At 55.0% G+C, this 19,850-nt stretch overlaps 1 protein-coding gene across 1 annotated transcript in view; it reads left to right on the plus strand.

Moving 5' to 3' along the window:
• WIPI2 (WD repeat domain, phosphoinositide interacting 2) overlaps positions 1-14,546 on the plus strand; it is a 37,718-nt gene extending 23,172 nt beyond the window's left edge. The window contains exons 3-12 of the mRNA XM_059154468.1: positions 1,288-1,457; positions 2,762-2,858; positions 3,224-3,321; positions 3,718-3,810; positions 7,313-7,383; positions 9,992-10,099; positions 10,803-10,967; positions 11,778-11,885; positions 12,604-12,734; positions 13,854-14,546. Coding sequence (XP_059010451.1) covers positions 1,288-1,457; positions 2,762-2,858; positions 3,224-3,321; positions 3,718-3,810; positions 7,313-7,383; positions 9,992-10,099; positions 10,803-10,967; positions 11,778-11,885; positions 12,604-12,734; positions 13,854-13,966 — 1,154 coding nt within the window. The 3' untranslated portion in view covers positions 13,967-14,546. The remainder of the gene's footprint in view (positions 1-1,287; positions 1,458-2,761; positions 2,859-3,223; positions 3,322-3,717; positions 3,811-7,312; positions 7,384-9,991; positions 10,100-10,802; positions 10,968-11,777; positions 11,886-12,603; positions 12,735-13,853) is intronic.
• Positions 14,547-19,850: the final 5,304 nt, after the last annotated feature.

The raw sequence follows: 19,850 nt of genomic DNA on the forward strand, positions 1-19,850 counted from the left end.
TAGCATAGGGCTTGATCCCGCAACCCTGAGATCATGACCTGAGCCAAAATCAAGAGTCAGGCGCTTAACCAACTGAGCCACCAAGGTGCTCCTAGAAATTGTTTTGTCTTAATTTAGTAAGGTCCCTTAGAGCTTGTTTTTTCATTGTCTCTAGTAGTTGGGTTTCTAAACTAACTTAACCCTGTCTTTGTTACAACATTTAAATCCAGCAACAGAGCTAATGGAAAGGAATCCTTTCGAGGAACTTTGTATTTTGTCTTTTGTGTACGTTTTCATATTCGGGCATCTGATTTACAGTGGAAACGCTGCTGTGGCTTCTGATGGTCCGACCTTCCAGGTTCCCCTGGGCTGGACCTGTCTGGTCATCTCTGCTCTGTGTGCCCAGCGCTGGTCCAGAGAGAGGGTATGGCCGCAGGTCATGGTTGGGTTGACAAACGGGTGTGTGCTTAAAACACCAGGCCCGGAGACAGGCCACATGCAGAAGCAATGTGGATTGTTGCCTCTGATTTTTCTACAGTCCAGTCTTCTCTTTGCTTCTAGGTCTGAACTTACCAGGTATTTACCCCTGAAACAAGGGCAGGAATAAAGATCGGGGGACCTGTGGGCATTTAGTGGGGGTGGCTGGGTGTAAGGTACTATCTTTGGAAGCTCTGTTGTACCTGTGACTTTCTATGTAAGATGTCGTGTATGCTCACTTTTAACTCAACATCTTATGAATGGAGGGTGTCCCCACTTGATGTGGCGAGTGGGGAGATAATGGGTGTAGAGTACTGGCTATGGGCCATTATTTGCAACCCCCTCAGCAGTAACATAGAGGAGCTGTGATCCCCATTTTACGCACGAGGAGGACAAGACGTGGAGAGAGCGAGTCATGTGGAGATTACCTGGGGCCCATGACTTGTCCAGTGCCAGTGGGGAAGAGCCAGGACAGCAGGTGCGATCAGGAACCTGAGGCCTCTATCCTCACGGAGCTCTGGTTCCAGGGTGTGTATAAGGAGCCACCCAGGGAGCAGAATGGTATGAGGAACAAGGAGACCCAGGGAGCAATCTGTCTGCGGCTCACAGGCCGTGAGTGTGGCCCCAGTCTGTCTGCCCGCAGGCTCTGACCTCCACCCTCAGCTATGTTCTGGAACCATCCCCGTAGCCCGGTCCTGTCCCCAGACAGCCACCACATCAGCCTGTGGCGCTCTGCTGGGCGTGCGCGTGCACTTGGATGTGCGTGTGTGTGTGCGTACGGATTGCAGTTGTTGACACGAATACACATGGGTGCTGTTTTCCTGCTTGCAGCTGATACTGAAGATGTGTGCATTGTCGAGAGGCTGTTCTCAAGCAGCCTGGTGGCCATCGTCAGCCTCAAAGCTCCTCGGAAGCTCAAAGTTTGCCACTTTAAGAAAGGAACCGAGATCTGCAACTACAGCTACTCGAACACCATACTGGCCGTGAAGCTGAACAGGCAGGTGAGTGGCGCGCGGCCCAGACTGCCGGGTGTGCTGGCCGCGGCTCGCTGCTCAGTGTGCCTCAGGCCTGTTGCCGCCATCACGGCTTCCTGCAGTGGTCTAGGACAGCTGGCGGTCCTGGGCCCCCAGCCCTGGGCCCTGCATCGCTTCACGCCAGCTCCCCGGGTCAGCTCTGTTTCCTCAGCGGTTTGCTCAGAGCACGCCGTCCCTTGCTGTCCCCCAGGTTGAGTCCCCTCATCCGTCAAGACATGAGCAGTAGCGTTTCTCCGCACACCATACACTTGTCTGGAGGGCTGTGCCATGGTTGATTCACCTTCTTCCACTTTTGTACATGTTACTTGGAAAAAGTCCGCTGGCATCTTCTTCTTGTTTCCCTTTACTTTTAAGATGAAGGACTTACTCCTTTTGCTGTCTTCCCCAAACTCACAAAACGTCTGGCGCAGAGCGCGGACTCAGTGGCTGGCAATCGAGTTCAGTTCACAACAATATCTTGTGGCTTTTGCTTTCCTACCAAATGCAACACGGCCCCTGAGATCCTCCAGCTTTTCTGTGACAGTCACGTACCCCACGCGCAGAAAGCTAACGCAGTTGCCCGGCGTGGCTTGCACGTCACCCCGGAGGGAGGGCATCCACAGCATGCCTACCGGGTAGATGGTTGTGGCAGAGGCCTGCCGGCATTGCTCTGCGAACCAGAGGACGTGGTTACGATGGGAAATGACAAGGCCCAACATGTCAAATATTCCTTAAACGTAGAACATACACATGTACGCTCACACACCAACTGACGTAACGGTCTGCTGGGCGCACGGACCACAAGCACGTCCCTGCTCTGTGTGGTGTGGGTGTGGACTTCCACACCTGCGGGTCGTGAGTTCTGAGACTTTAGAAACCCCCACGCTTTTACTTCGGTCTCGGCAGACTGCGTTCAGCATGGGTTTCCGAAAGCAACTGACCTTTACCAGACCCGTCCTAGGCACTTGCTCTGATTTTCACAAAGGGAGGGATGATCCGGACAAACTGAAAACCCAGACGGTACCTTCCTCAGCTGCATTTGGCTGGTTTCTGCAGCTGTGCAGTGAGTCGCACGGGTTGAAGTCCTGGTGCAGTTGGCGGAAGTGGTCACGGGGGCAGGCGCAGCTGGCTGCAGACGTGGCGCTCCAGGAAAGCCGCCTGGTCATGGCCAGGTCTGCGTGCTGTTCAGGAGGGAACCGGGCGTGTCTCTGGCCAGGAGCCGGTTCAGTAAGGGAGGGAGCAAGGATCAAATTGGCTCTTGATGTTTGCTGTTTCATTCTTATCTCTTCTAGAGGCTGATAGTGTGTCTGGAGGAGTCTCTCTATATACACAGCATTCGGGACATGAAGGTCCTGCACACGATCAGGGAGACGCCCCCCAACCCTGCAGGTAAGCTCAGCAGGGTGAGATCATCCGCTTTTCTGATTGTACCTTTCAAAGATGAGCTGTTTTCTCCTTGTAGGTCCCACCCGGGTAGACAGCTTTTGAAAGTATTGATCTTAAACCAAGCAAGCTGCCGGCCTTCTGCTGCTAGTCTGGCAACCACAGAAATCATTGCTTTCATCAGCTTCCAGTTCGGAGGCTGCTCACGAGGTCCCACCCGTGGCCTTCAGTCTGCCCCTGGGGGTGGTGGTTGGGGGCTGCTGCGGCCGGGCCTGGAGGCTCACACCTCTGATAGGGGCTGACCTGTGGGTAGCAGCTCAGCAGGACCCCCCGGGCCTGACTGTCCCTGTTTGGTTCCGCGTGTCCCGCAGGCCTGTGCGCGCTATCCATACACAACGACAATGGCTACTTGGCGTACCCAGGCAGCGCCACCATCGGAGAGGTGCAAGTGTTCGACACCATGAACTTGGTGAGGCCCCTTCTGTACCGGGTCCCTCTCACCAGCGGCCCCGCTCTCTGCCCCAAGCACCGGTGCATCGCTAGCATCCGCTTTTCCTTGGGTGGGCAAGGCGGGTTTCACTGCTGCCTTCCTGGTGGTGGCACAGGGCTGGGCAGCCTCTGCCTGCAGATTTCTGCCTGTGTTCCCCCGGCACGGAGCCCCTGGCCGTGTGGCTATTTGGGGGAGTGGAAAGAGCCCCAGAGAGCAGCGTTTCCTCAGCTACCCCCACCCCACCCTGTGACTCCAGAGCCTGTGGTTTTCGTGTTGAACCGGTTGGGGTTTTAGCCACAACCACTAAGCTGGCCCTTCAGCCTGAGGACCTGTCTTGCTGCATGGCGGCCGTGTCACTTTGGTTTTGCCTTTCAGAGAGCAGCGAACATGATCCCGGCTCACGACAGTCCTTTGGCAGCGCTGGCGTTTGACTCCACTGGAACCAAGCTCGCCACTGCCTCGGAGAAGGTGCGTCTGTTGTGGCCCGGTAGGAAACTGGCTTGGGGGTTTGGCGCCCCATCTCGCTCCGTACACACACGGTCCAGGTAGCAAATGGGTTTCTGTGCCGACCGGCTCCCAGAGCAGCACACGTAACAACCCGCTTGGGGCGCGCTCCCCGCCTTTGCAGCGCCCGTGGTCGGGGCGGGAGCTGCAGAGTCGGGCGGAGGAGGCGAGCGTGCGTCAGCAGCACCCACGGCGAGCTTCCCGGGGCTGCGAATGCATGCTGGGGCTGGCAGGGCTGAACACACTTCTACGTGCTTCCTTTCCTCCTTCTGTTATTAATTCACCGTTCTCTTTCACTCTCTGTGTAATGCAAGATTTTTCTGAGTTGGAAAACACTTCAGTGGCTGTACCGTATTCAGTCCTGGTTTACTGGAATGTTGCCCTTTGGGGAGGTTTCTGTTTTTCCTAACATTTAGATTGCAATGGTATAATAACATTTGGAACATAACTAATTAAGAATATAGATGATTCTTACATATGCATCTTTATTCACTTAAGAGATTGCTGTGAGTGGGCATCTCAGTGGCTCAGTCGGTTAAGCCTCTGACTCTTGATTTTGGCTCAGATCATGATCTCAGGGTTGTGAGATCGAGCTCCATGTTGGGCTCTACACTGGGCGAGGAGCCTGCTTAAGATTCTCTCTCCTCCTCTGCCCGCCTCCCCCCAGAAAGGAAGAGTCCAGTGGGCAGACTTTCTGTAAAAGGATGTGGTCTTTTTGAAGTTCTCTCCACACAGGACAGAGGACTCCAGCTCCCATGACAGCAAAGGGCCCTCGCTCTCTTGCTCACACGGCTGCTACATCTTGTTCCTTTGCTGGTCCTCACATCTCGATAGCTCCGCTCTCCGGCCTGGCTCTTGATGATCTCCTTCGTTCTGGCTTGTTCTTCCCTTCTGAGCACCAGTCCCCGCTTTCTAGCTGCCTGGTTGAGCTCTGATGCTTTCTCACAAAAAACTCAAAGTAGCGTCTCTCCCGCTGCCTCTCTGCTCGGCCCAGCCAACCACGTAAGAGCCAAGAAAAGTCAGCTCACTGGAACTTTCCTGTGTGGGTCTCTGAGCTTGACGCTCACACACGGTTTCTGTAAGATCATCTGTGGATCACTCAGTCCTCGGGAACCCTTTATCTTCATGATCGCATTCCATCCCCTCAACAAGGTCAACACTTGTTCATTTCGTATCAGGGGTTCAGAGACTTCAAATAATTTGCTCAGAGTCACCAGGTTGGGCGGCCACAGAGACTTGGACTCCAAGCCTGGCTTTGCTTTTAAACACCGCTGGCCATTGACACTGTTACCTTGCCCGTTGCTACTGAAGCGGCCCCCTTGGTTAATAGTCTCATCTCTCTTGTTTTCGTTAGGTCCCGGAAGCCCCCTAAAGCACTTTGTGGAATCTCAAGGCCATTAAGAATAGAGCAATTTTTTTCTTCCTGGGCTAGGAGGAGCAATCTTTTGATTTCCTTTTAACCCCCCCCACCCAGTGTCCCTCCCCATCCTTCTGGGTGCTGGGTGCTGGGGCTGTGCCTAGATGGGTGCCTAATCCTGCTTTCAGAGTGTAGGCAGGGTAGGGGCCTGGGCAGGGTGGGGGGCCGCAGGGCGGCTGGGGCCAGCAGCCCTTTGTTAATTAGTCTTATGCACTAGATATGCCAGTTAAAAAAAAAAAACTATAAATCAGAAAGTTGAGACCAGGGGCACCTGGGTAGCTCAGTGGGTTAAAGCCTCTGCCTTCGGCTCAGGTCATGATCTCAAGGTCCTGGGATCGAGTCCGCATCAGGCTCTCAACTCAGCAGGGATCCTGCTTCCCCCTCTCTCTACCTGCCTCTGTCTACTTGCGATCTCTCTCTCTCTCTCTCTGTCAAATAAATAAATAAAATACTTTTAAAAAAGAAACTTGAGGGCACCTGGGTGGCTCAGTTGGTTGAGCCAGCTGCCTTTGGCTCAGGTCATGATCCTGGACTTCCAGGATCGAGTCCCACATCGGGCTCTCAGCTCCTTGGGGAGTCTGCTTCTCCCTCTGACCTTCTCCTCTCTCATGTTCTCTCTCACTCATTGTCTCTCAAATAAATAAATAAAGTCTTAAAAAAAAAAAAAGAAACTTGAGACCACAAAGGATCAAACCTTTGCTGTGGTTATTTTCCTATGTGATTGTGCTGTTTTATCCCTCTAATTCTCAAGAATTATAAACTCATTTGGTATTCTTTTATCCAGAGAGAATCATTGTCTTTAAAGAAACATTTTATTGTAAAGATTTATTTTAGAAAGTGAAAGAGAGAGCGTGTGTGTGCCACACGCAGGTGAGAGGCACGGGGCAGGGGTAGCCCTCTTGCTGAGCACAGAACCTGACTCTGAGCTCCATCCCATGACCCCGAGACCATGACCTGAGCCAAAATCAAGAGTTGAACACTTGGGCGCCTGGGTGGCTCAGTGGGTTAAAGCCTCTGCCTTCAGCTCAGGTCATGACCCCAGGATCCTGGGATCGAGCCCCACATCGGGCTCTCTGCTCGGCGGGGAGCCTGCTTCCTCCTCTCTCTCTGCCTGCCTTTCTGCCTACTTGTGATCTCTCTCTGTCAAATAAATAAATAAAATCTTAAAAAAAAAAAGAGTTGAACACTTAACGGGCTAAGCCACCCAACCACCCCTTTTAGAAAACATTTTAAAGAAAGGGCAACGGTTTCTGGTGTTCTGTAATTCGGTTGTTTGTAGTTCATTTATTTTTACTATGTATAACAAACAGATCAGATGTTAACAGTTTCAATACTGAACCTTTTGAACCTTCCAAGGGGTGTGGTGTCAGGTGACACACTGAATAGTTCTTCCAGCCCTGCAAATTTGAAATACTCCCTGTTTTCAGGTTTTCTGTTTTGTTCTAGGAATCTCTTTCTTGTGCTCTTTTATTCGTGTAGCTTGCTAGGATTCTTTCAGTGTCGAAGTCCCATTTGTGCTTACTTTCTTGGTTCTCTTGACTTCCTGTCCCAGATGTCCCAAGTCCTGTCACTTTGGGGGAGGCGGGCCCTGGGGTCCTGGCATCTCGCGGGTGCCTCGTTTCCATGCGGGGAAGTGCGGCAGCTCACCGCTGGCTTGTAGCCTCCTCTGTCGGGTCCCGGACCCCCCACCCCGGTCAGTAACTCAGCCTGAAGTACAAGGAAGGATGTTGGGGGCCGCGGACCTCTCAGACCTAGGCTGGGTTAGGTGGTGCCCCCGACGTGCAGCACGTGCTTCGGGGCTCGGTGCGTGAGAGGCGAGTAGTCACGGGCCTTAGGACTAGAGCTGGCGCACGTGTGACGGCCAGGCCATTGGTGTTGGGGAGAAGCAGTGAGTCGCGGCAGCCACATCCGAAGGAAGGAACACTGCTGGGGGACAGACGCTGCCGGCGCGAGGCCCCCTCGTCTGTCCTTCAGATTCTCGTGGGAAGGAGACACGGGAGCCTCTCCTTGGCTAAAATTCTTTTTTCTTTCCTTTCCCACCTGTCACAGGGGACCGTGATTCGGGTGTTCTCCATTCCAGAAGGACAGAAACTCTTTGAGTTCCGGAGAGGAGTGAAGAGGTAAGATACTTCGCCGTTGATCTGGCACTGAGTCTGGACCTCAGTTCCGTTTCTCGGGGTCACGTGGAGACGTCAAGCCGAGCTGGGCACCGCACTTGAATGCGGAAGTGCTTTCAGCCTAGCCAGAGGGTCTGCGGAGGCTTTGGAGCCCTCCCGAGGGGTAAAGGGACGTTTTTATAAAGCAAAGTGGTTTCCCTTTGTCTGTGGTCCCACTGAATGGAGGGCGATGGCCGGACAGCCCTGGAATGAGGAAGGAGTGGCCTGCGGGGCCGCATGGCTTCCTCCGCCTACTCCGAGATGGCAGGCCAGTGACTTCGGACCCGGCCAGCCTGCACCTGTCCTGCTTCTCTACCCCTGAAAACCTGCACCCTGCTCCCCCTCCACCCCATCACCACTTATTTCCCTGTCTGTCTACACACCTCCCTTCCTTGATGCCTGCTTGGAAGGAAGGATTGTCTGTCCTTCTGAGGCCTGGAGCCTCTGCCACAGGACTGGCTCGGGGGCTCTGGTCCCCATTCCAAAGGGGCAGCTGAGAACACCCACCTCAGGGCCTCAGGGCGGAAACTGGGCCAGGAAGTGTTCTAGAACTGACCCCCTGGGACCTCACACTGTTTGACTGCTGTCCTTCATCTGTGGGTCCTTCCCACAGACGGCACACACACGTTTTAGGGTCCTGTCTCCCGTGCCCCAGCCCTTCCCCATCACGGTCTCCTGGTTTCTTTCCTTTTTTCCCTTGTTTTCCTTATACCACACCATTCTAGATTGGTCTCTGGCTGCTCCTGCCCTGTTTCCTTTTCCCATATCTCGCCTCTGCCCCGGAGCCGCTCTCATCCTGTCCTGTGCAGCCCCCCAGCTCCCACGCCATGTTGTCCGTGTGCTCATGACCCCTCCCCTGTCTGTGGGGCCCAGGCTGCTTTCCTGAGCTGTTTCCTGATGCTGGCCCTTCAGCCACCAGCCAGAGTGTGCCCCTGTCTATCTGCCCATCATCGCTCATAGGCCTTACCTTGGGAGACACTGGCACTGTCCGTCCGATCCAGTACCTAAGCCAGAGTGGCTCGGAGGGGCTCAACACTGGCCCCTTTCTTGCTTCCAGCTAGGTAGCGGAGTATCAGTGCCCAGGTCAGTCCCACCAACCTCCGTCTCCCCAGGACCCCTGCCTGCCTGGTTTGGATCCCGATCGTGTGACTTCTGTGCCCCTTGGTCTCTGCTGTTGGCCCATTTGGTCTGTTCATCAGACCGTGGCCCCGGTTGCTCTTCAGGGGTGTCCACACAATCAGCACAGCTCATGTGGAGCCTTCAGGGCACCTCCCGCCGGTAGAGCTAACTCCACACGCGTCGGGCCTGCTCTCTAAGCCCGGCCTCCCACACCCTGCTTCTTCAGCTCTCTTCCCAGTTGTTCCCAGCTCCGGCCACATGGAACTGTGATTCCGCGGAGGAGTGATCTGTCCGTACAGGGTCTCCTGTGCCGGTGTCACACCCGTGATGGGGCCGACTCCTGAGCCTTTGACGTCTGTATTGAGTGTCTCTGCCTTGGGGAGGCCCTCCGGACCCTCTCATGAGCCCCTGTTCCTCTAGCACAGCCCTGGCACACCTTCGCTCATAGCACCTTTCCCGTCCGCACTCACCCCTCGTGGAGCCGTCCCTGATTCATCCCCTGGGCTTTGTCCAAGCCCTCAGGGCAAAACGTGCGCTGTCCTTGTCCGGCCGCAAGGAAGTGCACTTACTGGAGGTTTTGGCATTTTTACAGTGATTCTTAGAATCAACTGTAGAGTCTTAGCATGTTGAAAGTTTTGTTTTATTCTTAAATATTATCAAGGTTGTCAGTTTGCTTTTTTGCACGTTAAGAATTGCTGTAATTTAAATTCTCGGCTTTTCTTTTGCTAACCTTAGTGCTGTAAATCCAGCCTAATACAGCTGAAAATGGTTTTGTGAAGCCTCGATGCCCTTTGTTGTTTGGAATGTCAAAGAAAATGGGCTAAGAAAATACCAAAGAATTGCTCTTAACTTGGTATTCCCTTTAAAACATTTTCTTTTCTTCAGAAAAATTTTTTGAAAAGATGTCTGCAGGAGCGCCTGGGTGGCTCAGTCCGCTGAGCTTCTGCCGTCAGCTCTGGTCTTGATCCCAGGGTTCTGGGATTGAACCTGCTTCTCCCTCTCCTTCTGCCCCTCTCCCCTTTCCGTGCTCTTTCTCACTCTCAAATAAATAAAATCTTTTAGGGGGAGAAAAAAAAGGAAAGAGATCTGGAGAGGAGTAAGAAAGATACTGGTAGACTCAAGTGTCGTATTCGGGGAACTTCTTTTCTGACTTTTTACAGTCCCTGGAGAGGGGCGCCTGTGTGGCTCAGTGGGTTGAAGCCTCTGCTTTCGGCTCGGGTCATGATCCCAGGGTCCTGGGATCAAGCCCCACATCCGGCTCTCTGATCAGCGGGGAGCCTGCTTCCCTCCTCTCTCTCTGCCTGCCTCTCAGCCTGCTTGTGATCTCTGTCAAATAAATAAATCAAATCTTTAAAAAAAAAAAAAAAAAAAAGTCCCTGGAGAGAGGTTGCAGCTCGTGGGCACCAGGGGCTGTGGGCAACAGCGTAACCCCGCCCCTTCCGCTCGCCCCCAGGTGTGTGAGCATCTGCTCCCTGGCCTTCAGCATGGACAGCATGTTCCTCTCTGCGTCCAGCAACACCGAGACTGTGCACATCTTCAAACTCGAGACTGTGAAAGAAAAGTGAGTTGCAAAGACACATTTGTTGCACAAAACACCAGGCCCTTCTCCCCTGCCTGGATGGGAACCCCGGCACAGACACTGCCCTGCCTTCAGTCATTTTTGCCAGTAAAGGCCCTGGAGCTGGTTCTCCAGTAAGTGTCCCCAGGTCCGGGCGCGGCAGAGAAATGGCCTTCCCTGAGAGATGAAGCCGGGAGGGTGACAATGGGCGGCCTGGGGGCCGTGCACCCGTCCGCCTCTTAGCACCACCTTAACCCACAGACGCACGTAAGAGTGGGCGCCCCCGCCCACAGGCGGTTTCCGTTTTCACAAGACCCTCTAGGGTGAGCATTATCTGTATGCTGTCTCAGATCATTTCAAATGACTTTAAATATGTGCAAGATGGACAACCACAAAAATGGGCTCTGGGAAAATAATTTGAGATTTTGCTTATGAGGTTTTTGGAGACTTCGTGTTAAAAGGATGTGGGGCGGGGGGCGGATCGTGAATTTGGCCTCGTATATCTTCGCATTTTCTGCTAATCATCTACTGGTGTGTGACAGGCCTCCTGTGACCCTTCCCAGAAGACACGCCCGTAGGGCTCCCAGGCTCTCCAGACCTTGTCCTTCTCTGCCCCTTTTTCCTGCGGGATGGGGAAGTCCTCCTCAGGCTTCAGGCCTGGCTCCCGCGAGTCGCTCCGTGTCTGACCATGGTTCCCCCTTCCCAGGCCTCAGGAGGAGCCCACCACCTGGACTGGCTACTTCGGGAAGGTTCTCATGGCCTCCACCAGCTATCTGCCTTCCCAGGTGACAGAGATGTTCAACCAGGGCAGAGCCTTTGCCACAGTCCGCCTGCCTTTCTGCGGCCACAAGAACATCTGCTCACTGGCCACGTGAGTAGGGCCGGGGTTGCCACTCTCGCGTTTGCCGCTGTCCGTCCAGTCGAGGGCCTGGTCGCAGACCACCCACACCCCCCAAGCTGGCGGCACTGGGGCCGGGCTAGGTTTCTCCTGGGCCAGGAACTTGGTTCGAAGCGGCAGTGGAGGGAGCACGCAGGTGCCGCTTCCATGTTACTAGACGCGAGTGGTTCGTCTGCAGTGTTCTGATCCAAAAAGTCTTCCTCCATCGGTTGGGATGTTTATAATGGTAATGAAGAAACACCGCAAGGGAAACTGCAGGCGGGTACAGGATTCACCCCTGTGGGGCCCTGTCTGTGTCGCCCTGGGGCACACGGATCGCACGTGGTGTCTCGTGAGCCTCATTGGATGGCCCAAAGCAGAGCCATGCAGGGAAGTACAGTCCTTCCTGGGTTGGCACGTCTCTGATTCCGTGAATCTTGTGTCATTTTACTTCGATCTTGTGCAGCTGATAACTCAGGTGAAAAAGCTTATGAAAACACTCACCATTAGCAAGTAGAGAAGCCGTGAGACTGACCTTGTCTGCACCAGTTCTCCCTTTGGCTTTGGTGTTTAGGTGCACGAAGTGTCCCCTCGGCTTCAATGCTGCGGCCTCAGGCAGGGCAGCGGGTGTGATCTTTGTCCTGAGTAGATGATCTGTGGAGCGCATGGCACCGACCTGTGGCTCCTGTGGAGCAGGGGTGAGGGGCTTCCTCCCCAGCCTCGCGGAAGGCAGGGCTGCGGGTGTAGGAACAGCGTTGGCTGCAGTCCACGGTCCTGGAACGTGGCTCCTTTTCTTCTCGCTAGAATTCAGAAGATCCCCCGGCTACTGGTGGGGGCATCCGATGGGTACTTGTACATGTACAACCTGGACCCGCAGGAGGGCGGCGAGTGCACCCTGATGAAACAGCACAAGTAAGTGGGCCTCACGCCGGCCGTTCCCACGGGAGCCAGGGGTGCGAAGGGACACGTCCCCATGGAGCTGGCCTGGGCTGGGAGGCCTTGCTTCCCCCCAACTCCCATGCTTCCCTGCCGGCGTCCCGTTTGCTGTCAGGGCAGAGAGCGGACAGGTGGCTGGTGTGGGGTGAGGCGCACTGCAGCAGGACCTGGGCATGTTGCAAGAAAGGGACAATGCTCTCGGTGTCCTCCCCAGTGTGGCCACGTCCCCGAGCGCCGGCTGTCGCCCTGCGACCTGCAGGTGTCCTCTCTGAAAGGAAGGCGTTAGTATCTGTTCATTGGGAAGTAGTGCAGTTTGCTTTTGCTTTCGCTTTTTTAAAACTATCCAGAAATTCTCAAAAAACTGACACTACAATACTGTAACTGTAATGGGGGAGAAAGTGAGCGTGGTTTTTTGTAGTAAGTTGTTTATGATCTTCTGTCTTAAAACTGCAAGATTATCTCACTGGCTATAACTTTTTCATCTGACTACTTCCTATGGACAAATTTTGGTGCCAGCTCCACGTAAAGAGACACGCGGGGAAGGAGCTGATTGAGCTCCGGGCGAGCAGCACACTCATGTGTCCAGCCCGAGCGGCCTCTGGCCTCTGCTGTGGCACGTCTGGCCCCGCGGGCCCCGAGGCGATGAGGTCAGGACCCCTGAGCGGCCTCAGTGTTCTCACTCTGCTTCCTCCAGGTTGGATGGCAGCATGGAGACAACCAATGAGATCTTAGACTCAGCCTCTCACGACTGCCCCTTAGTGACCCAGACCTACAGCACAGCGGCCGCCACAGGGGCTCACGTGCCTTCGTCTCCGACCAGACTTGGTAAGGGCCGTGATGCGAGCCCGGAAGGTGCATGGTGCCAGGCCCTCGCGCGGCGGTCTGCGCTTGGCACGCTTCCCCTGAGCTGCATTGTCCGCCCGCCGCTTCCCCTGCGGGCAGGGGACAGGTGGGCTCAGAGGCGAGCTCTTGTCAGCTGGGGATTGCGGGCTGAATCCTCTGTGTCCACTTTCGAAGGAGAAATAGTCACGATGGCTCAGGCTGCTTTGGGTACATAGAATCGTCCTTGGGTTGCTGCCGCTCAGCTAAAATATTACGCTAAATTCTGACGTTGCCAAGCAGGTGTCCTTGGTCCTGTGTCATCATTCAGTAAGCCCACGTGGGACGCCCCTCAGCTCTCGGGCCCTGGGAGGACGGTGCTGTAGGCCGGCATTTGGGCCCTCCCGCTGCGGGTGCTGGGCGGCCGGTGAGCAGACGGACAGATGGGCCGTGCAGCCGTCTCCCCTCCCCGCTAGTCAGCTTGACCGCAGGTGAGCGATCCTGTAGGTTTGCTTCCACGGGAGACTGTGCTCGCTCACCGTGACTCTGAGATGAGGTGGCCCTTCTGTCAGGTGAGGCGCCAGACGTCTTGTGTCAAGCGTTGGGCATCACCAGTTTGAGAACTGTCCCCGTCCTCTCTGTTCACAGAGGGAAACTTGTGGCCTGTTGGGAAGCCCCATTCACTGTGCAGCCGTCCTTTTGACATTTACGAATTTTGGAAAATAAAGGACTTCATCTTGAGCTGCCCAAAGCTGCCGAAAGCTTGTAGTCAGAGAAGGATCACAGTTTAGTCTTTTTTTTTTTTTAAGATTTTATTCATTTATCTGACAGACAGAGATCACAAGCAGGCAGAGAGGCAGGCAGAGAGAGAGGAAGGGAAGCAGGCTCCCCGCTGAGCAGAGAGCCTGACTCGGGGCTCGATCCCAGGACCCTGGGATCATGACCTGAGCCGAAGGCAGAGGCTTTAACCCACTGAGCCACCCAGGCGCCCCCACAGTTCAGTCTTGATGTGCACCGTAGCCTGCAGCTGTCCGGGTCTGGCCCCGGCAGCTGCCAGGCCCTGCCTCCCCGCCTCCCCACCTCTCAGCCCCCCAGCCCCTGAGCACGGCCACGGTCTCTCTGCAGCCTACACAGATGAGCTGGGAGCAGTGGGCGGCGCGTGTCTGGAAGAGGAGGCCAGCGCTCTGCGGCTGGAGGAGGACAGCGAGCACCCTCCTATGATTCTTCGGACGGACTGAACTTGACCTGTGAACTCTGACCCCCGAAGCAGAGAACACTGGCTTGACGGAGGACTTTGTTATGCTGCTATGAACTTTGACCTGAGTTGGGGAGAGGATGGCAGAGACTTAAAAAAAAGAAAGAAAAAAAAACAAAGATCGTAGCTGTAGTCTCATTCCATACTGTTGAGAAATACATCGTTTTCACTTCAGTGGCTTTTAATCCTGCTTAGGAATCTTAGCTTTTTGTTTGTTTTCTCTTTTTGCCAAAATTAACTGTTTGGTGAAGCCCTTGAAACCTTGCTTTGCATGCATTAATGTGCCAAGCCGGCGTAGGAGAACTAGAAGCCACTTTTTGACAACTGCAGTTACTTGGTTTCTAAAACCTGCACATAACGAGGTGCGCACGTGAGGACGAGACGGCATCGGGCAGAGCGGTTCTGGGTGTCGAGGCGGGTTCTGCTCGGGCGGGTCCAAGAGCCCTCTCCGGGCTTGCCAGGCCGGGGGGCGTCCGCTGTGGGGAGGAGTCCTCTCTCCCCACAGCCCCTCCTGGGCCCTTTTCCCCATTTTATTTTGTTAATTAAATTCTTTCCAAATTGGATTATTCTGGGATTTCTTGCTTGCCGGACTTTTATCTTCTTTCTGGCCTTATTTTCCATGTGGGTGCTGGAGAGAGGCCTTCTTTCTGGTATGCAAAGTCTTCCTCTCGGGCAGCGCGTGCTCTGGAAAGACTACGTCGGACGGCCAGAGCGAAGGAAAGTGGTCTCACTTGTGTAATTAAATGACCTGGTCTTTAATTTTCCTGGTGAGAAACTGCGGTGGAGGGGAGTTTGCTCATCTTTAGGGAATTTTGTAGCCTTTCCCTATACCCATGGAGCCCAGAATCAGAGTCGGGGGGGCACCCAAACTGCCCTCTGACCTTGCGCCCTGCCCTCTGTCAGGGGCTCTTCTCACCTGTGTTGGAAATACTAGAGACAGAAACGCAGTGCGGGCGGCAGTTGGCTCTGAGCACCTGCTTTTTGGGGTGATATGTGCCTTTTCTATTTTCACCTTACAGAGTTGTTCAGAGTGTCGCGAGATTGGGGTCACAGGTCCTAGTGTTAGCCCAGCTCCCCTTTTCATTTTTACAGAGTTACACGAGCGCAGATACCTCGAACTCTGCATTCCAAACCAAGACATCCAGCAGTCCAAGCTTTGAGGCAATTCAAGTGGAGTTAATGGTGTGAAAAATCATGATAGATTCTTTGGAACGGTGACGGTTAAGGACGGGAGTGAAAAAAAAAAAAATACTGGATCCGCTCTCCTTTCTCCCTTTGTAGGGCTTCTAAGCAGACGGGGCCAGAGCTCTGGGTTGCGTTGGTTGAGGCCGTCGTGTGGCCTGGAGAAAGGGAAGGGCGGTCGTCAGTGGCGCAGACAGCCCACTCCACAGGCCCAACCTCGAGGTCAGCCCACAGTTCTGGGGCTGCGTGTCCAGCGGTCCGCTTAGGTAGAAGCCTCTGTGCAGAGGGCATCCCGACTGCGGCGGAAGTTTCTAGAAGCGCTGGTTATGGCAGCCACCTCTAGCACTGTGCTAGTCAGAAATGAGCTTCCCTCAATGGCACCTGCCTGCCCCTCCGATGAGCTGTGAGCTCCGTCTCCGCATCGGCTGAGCCCTGAGCAGGGGTCCTCCTCACCCGAGGACTCGTGGGTGCAGACTCGCTGTGTCAGGCCTGGGAGGCCCTCTCTCTGACCCCTCTGGAGCAAGGCGCTGGACTCCGTGTCTTCAGGGGCACATGTGGCCAGGGTGAGTGTTCTTGGGAAAATTGGCATCAAAGGTTTCGCATGGTGGGCGGTGGGGCGCGGAGCTGCGGCCTCCTCCTTAACGAAGAGAGAACTTTCTTTCCTGTGTGTGTTAAATACTGCCTGCCTTAGCGTCTGTTTGCTGGCTTCCACACTCGCAGCGAAGTGTGGGAAGTCAGTTCGGCTCCATGGTTTCTCCTGGCAGAGGCCATGGCCACGTCTGTCCTGGGAGCCGGGGGACTCCCTTGCCTGTCAGCCACCATCTCCTCCACGGCAGGATGGGCGCTCAGAACAGGCGACCCGAGTGGCCTGTGACCGGCAGGGCTGGCCAGATGCTTCGAGCCTGAGACGCGGGTGGGGACACCGGAAAGGAGGGAACCCGAAGAAGCTGCCGAGGTGCCCATTCGCGGGGCTCCTGAGACGAAAAGGCACCCGGCTGAACCCGACGTGGCCCTCGGTTGGTCACTGGACACCAGGGTTAACTTTCTATTACCTCAGAGTGTTCCAAGCTCCTGAAGGAATCGGGATAGGAAACAAAACCAGACGCTTCCTTCACTGACCCGTGGGGATTGGGACAAAACCCTTCATGTTTCTAAAGCTGCGGAAGCCATGGGTGGATTGAAGCCAGAGCTGAAAACACCCGTGTGCAACCCCCGATTCTAGCGTCTTCCTGTTGCCGTGGCCTGTGAGGGCCCCCTGGGGGCCCAGGTCTCCTGTGCAGGACCACAGGACAATCCTTGCCTGGCAGGCTACGGGCACCTGGCAAACCCCGGAACAGAAATGGGTCTTACAGAGGGGAGCCGAAGGTGGTTCTCAGTTCTTGTCTCTGAGTACTAAGCTGGTGGGAAAGGGAAAATTAACAACGTACGTGGCACAGTTGAGGTCACGTGGCTCCCTTTCATCCCTGCCTTTCCCGCTCCCGGTTTCCAGGGCCCCTAAGAGGGCCCCTGTGTGGATCTTGGGCAGGGGTGTGGGCAGACGTGCAGCGAGAGCACTGCAGGTCTGCGGTCGCCCCAGAGCAGAGCCCCCTCCACCAGGGGCCGGTCCGCCCCCTGGCCACCAAGAACCACAGAGTTCCCAGGCTTTGCCTCCTCACGGATCCATTTAGGGAGCAGATGAAAAGACGGGGTCATATACAGAAAAGACCAGGCATCCTCAGGTCACAGACTCACAAAGGGAAACGAGGCGGTGGGTGGCGGGACCAGTGTTCCTGGCTCGACACAGCTGCCCGTGGCGGCCTTGGTAATGGCCTTGGTAATGGCCTCCGTGCTCTGCGCCAGCCGTGCTGGGTTGGTCTGTATGTCCCCCATCCTACGTGTCCAGAGGTCCCACCTTTTGCATGCAGAGAATGATAGGACTTCTCATTTAAAATATCTTTGCGACACTGTAGCTAACACAGCTGGAAATCCAAATATGTTATTTTACAAGTGTACTTAATTCTTAAGATGGACAGGTCGAGAACTTGGTGTCAGAGAGGGAAGAAGACAGTGTGCATTCAAGCCACTGGTGTGCTGCTGGGGAAGAGTGCTTTCTATAGAATTCTCTTTTGTGAACAACTGATTTCTTACTGAAAATATGTAACAAGAGTTCATTGCTAAGCAGAGCTCACTGATGCATATCGCAGTTTCCACCCACGTCCTAAACCCCCATGGCCCGTATTGTAGCTTTTCATCCCGTGGATTTTGTGAAGCACACAAAAATTGGCAGCCCCTCTTCTCCTTCGCTAGTATCAGACCAGGAAAGTCTTTCATTTGGAAAAATTAAATCTTTTCAAAGCTCAGAATTTTAAGGGACTGTTTTGGTACGTTTTCTCCATATTATTTCATTCTTTACTGAGTTGTAATTTAATTCTGTTCCTTCTCACATTTCCTTTTCAGGGGAACCTATTGTACGTGCTGCCCGTGTGTATGGGGTCGGGGGAGGCGGCAGTGTGTGTGTGTGCACGTGTGCTCGCGCGTGTGTTTGCCCGTGTGTGCACACACGCATGTACTAAGAGTAAATGTGCTCCCTGGTGACATTCCAGACCCAGTCAGACCGGGAAGCCCTTGCCGTTTGCATTTTACAGTGGCGTTAAGACTGTGAAACCTTTCCTCCCCCGGTTGCTTCGTGCCCCTCTCCCAGGCTGGACGTCTCTTTTGTTACCACACTTAAAACGCACTGTAATCCTTACCTAGAATATTATGGCAAAACAGCAGAATCCTGCAGTCCGACTGAAATCTCATAAAGGTTTTTCATCCAGAGTTGATTTCTGTCCTTTGTGAATGAGATGACCCGGTTCTTTCTACCAGCGCTCTGGGCCTCCCCTGACAGGTGGTCCTCGGGACGCTGTGTCTCGCAAGCGGGATGGGTCGGCTCAGCCAGGTGAGGGCTGTCCCGCATGGAGGCCGCTGGAGGTGACGGCCTGTCAGTGACGGGGAGGCCCCGGAAGGAGTTCTGTGCACGTTCTCACCTGGGCTCCGCTGTGACTTGGGGGTGGACTAGTTCAGTGGCTTCTATTAGAAGCGTGTCCTTCTGAGCGGGCCATGGTTGAGCCACGTGGCTCCCTCCAGGCGGGAGGACTTGCTCCTTTTACATCAAAGGCTCCAATAGGGCTGGTTAGTGCTCCACTTCTGAAGAGCCCGAAGTGCCCCCAGCAGGTGAGTCCCCGAAGCCCCTGGGGATGGCCTCCCTGCTGTGTCCCACCGGCTGCTCGCTCAAGGACAGGGATGCACCCACCAATTTTTCAGGGAAACACACAAGGCTCCTTCTGTCTTGCCATGGGCTCATTTTGGTTCCCATTTTTTACAGAGGGCATTTGTGGTTTTGTTTTTTCTGCTGTATCTCTTTTTGGTGGACGAGCATGAAGAGGGACTTGCGTTCCCTTGCCGCGGCCAGACGGCGTTTCCAGGGAGCGGGAGGCGGAGTGGCGGGGACGGCGGAGCAGTGGGGCTTTCTGCCACCCTCTAACGTCTCTGGAGGAGGTCCCCCCACCCCCCGACTGCCCTTGTTTGACCCTCCCTGACCTAGCTGGAGTCTGCCAGGCCCAGGACACGAGCGAGTTCAGGCAAGTCCGCAGGGGCAGGAATGCTGAGCTGGGGATCGGCGACATCGCACACGCTGGGCTGTGTCCATGAGGGGCCAGTCCTGCAGGGCACGAGGCCCCTGAAGCCAGAGGGCACTGTGCTTGGTAAACGGAGAGCATTCTCAAGTCCGACCCCTTTTCGAAATGATGCCCTGGGGACTCCGGTTCCAATCCTAGCACCAGCCCTAAAGCAAGCCCTTAAGTGTAATCAGTGAAACCCTTACCAGTTTCTCCCTGCCGCCTTTGTCATCACTGCAGTGGCTGTGGTCCTGGAGACTGATGACGTTTACAGTGAGCGCTTGCTCCCGTTTCCATGATGGCCCAGCTGCCCCGTGTCCCTGGCTCCCCCCCGGGGCCGGGCTTGCTCTGCGCATGACCTCCCAGAGAAGAAGGGCCAGGCACGTTGGCATGGCCCCTAGCAAGGCTCTTCAGGGTTTAGGAGGTCACGGGGGCAGGTCACCTCCCAGGTCAGCCTGGTGGGAGAGGCCCTCGGTTGCTGGACTCCTTTCGGATAAACATGACAAAATCTATTTAAAACTTGAAATCTCTTGTTCTGGATTGCAATTACGCTCCAGTGAGAGACTCGTTTTTGGAAACCCTCAAGGTAAGGTTTTCCTGAGGGGGGTACGACTGTCCTCCATCAGCCCGAGATGCCACCCTCCCGTGATGACGCTGTCGGCCCCTTCCCTCCTCCCTCCAGTGGGGGTGCGCCAGACCCCCGCTCCACGGCGGCCACCGGATAGGGGCTGCCACTCCATGGGGACGGGTGCCGGGCTGTCTTCCTCTATCTCGGAGCTGCTGGACTGTGTGGGCATCTGTGAGGTGCGGGCCAGAGGCCCCATTCCCCGGGTCTAGGACACAGGGGCCTGGCGGCCAGTACTGCCTCCTGCCCGGGGAGGAGTGGCGAGTACGGGGGTCCTCCAGCGTGACGCTCATCCCAGCCCCTCCCGTGTTCAAACAGGAACCGGGGTAACGGTTATCCAATGATAAACACAGAGGCTTCGTGTGGACAGTGTCCCGGCCACCAGGACTCTCTTCCGGGTTCTCGTGGGTGGTTGGACGTGG

This window comes from Mustela lutreola, chromosome 17 (assembly GCF_030435805.1).
Source record: "Mustela lutreola isolate mMusLut2 chromosome 17, mMusLut2.pri, whole genome shotgun sequence".
Lineage (NCBI taxonomy): Eukaryota > Metazoa > Chordata > Mammalia > Carnivora > Mustelidae > Mustela > Mustela lutreola.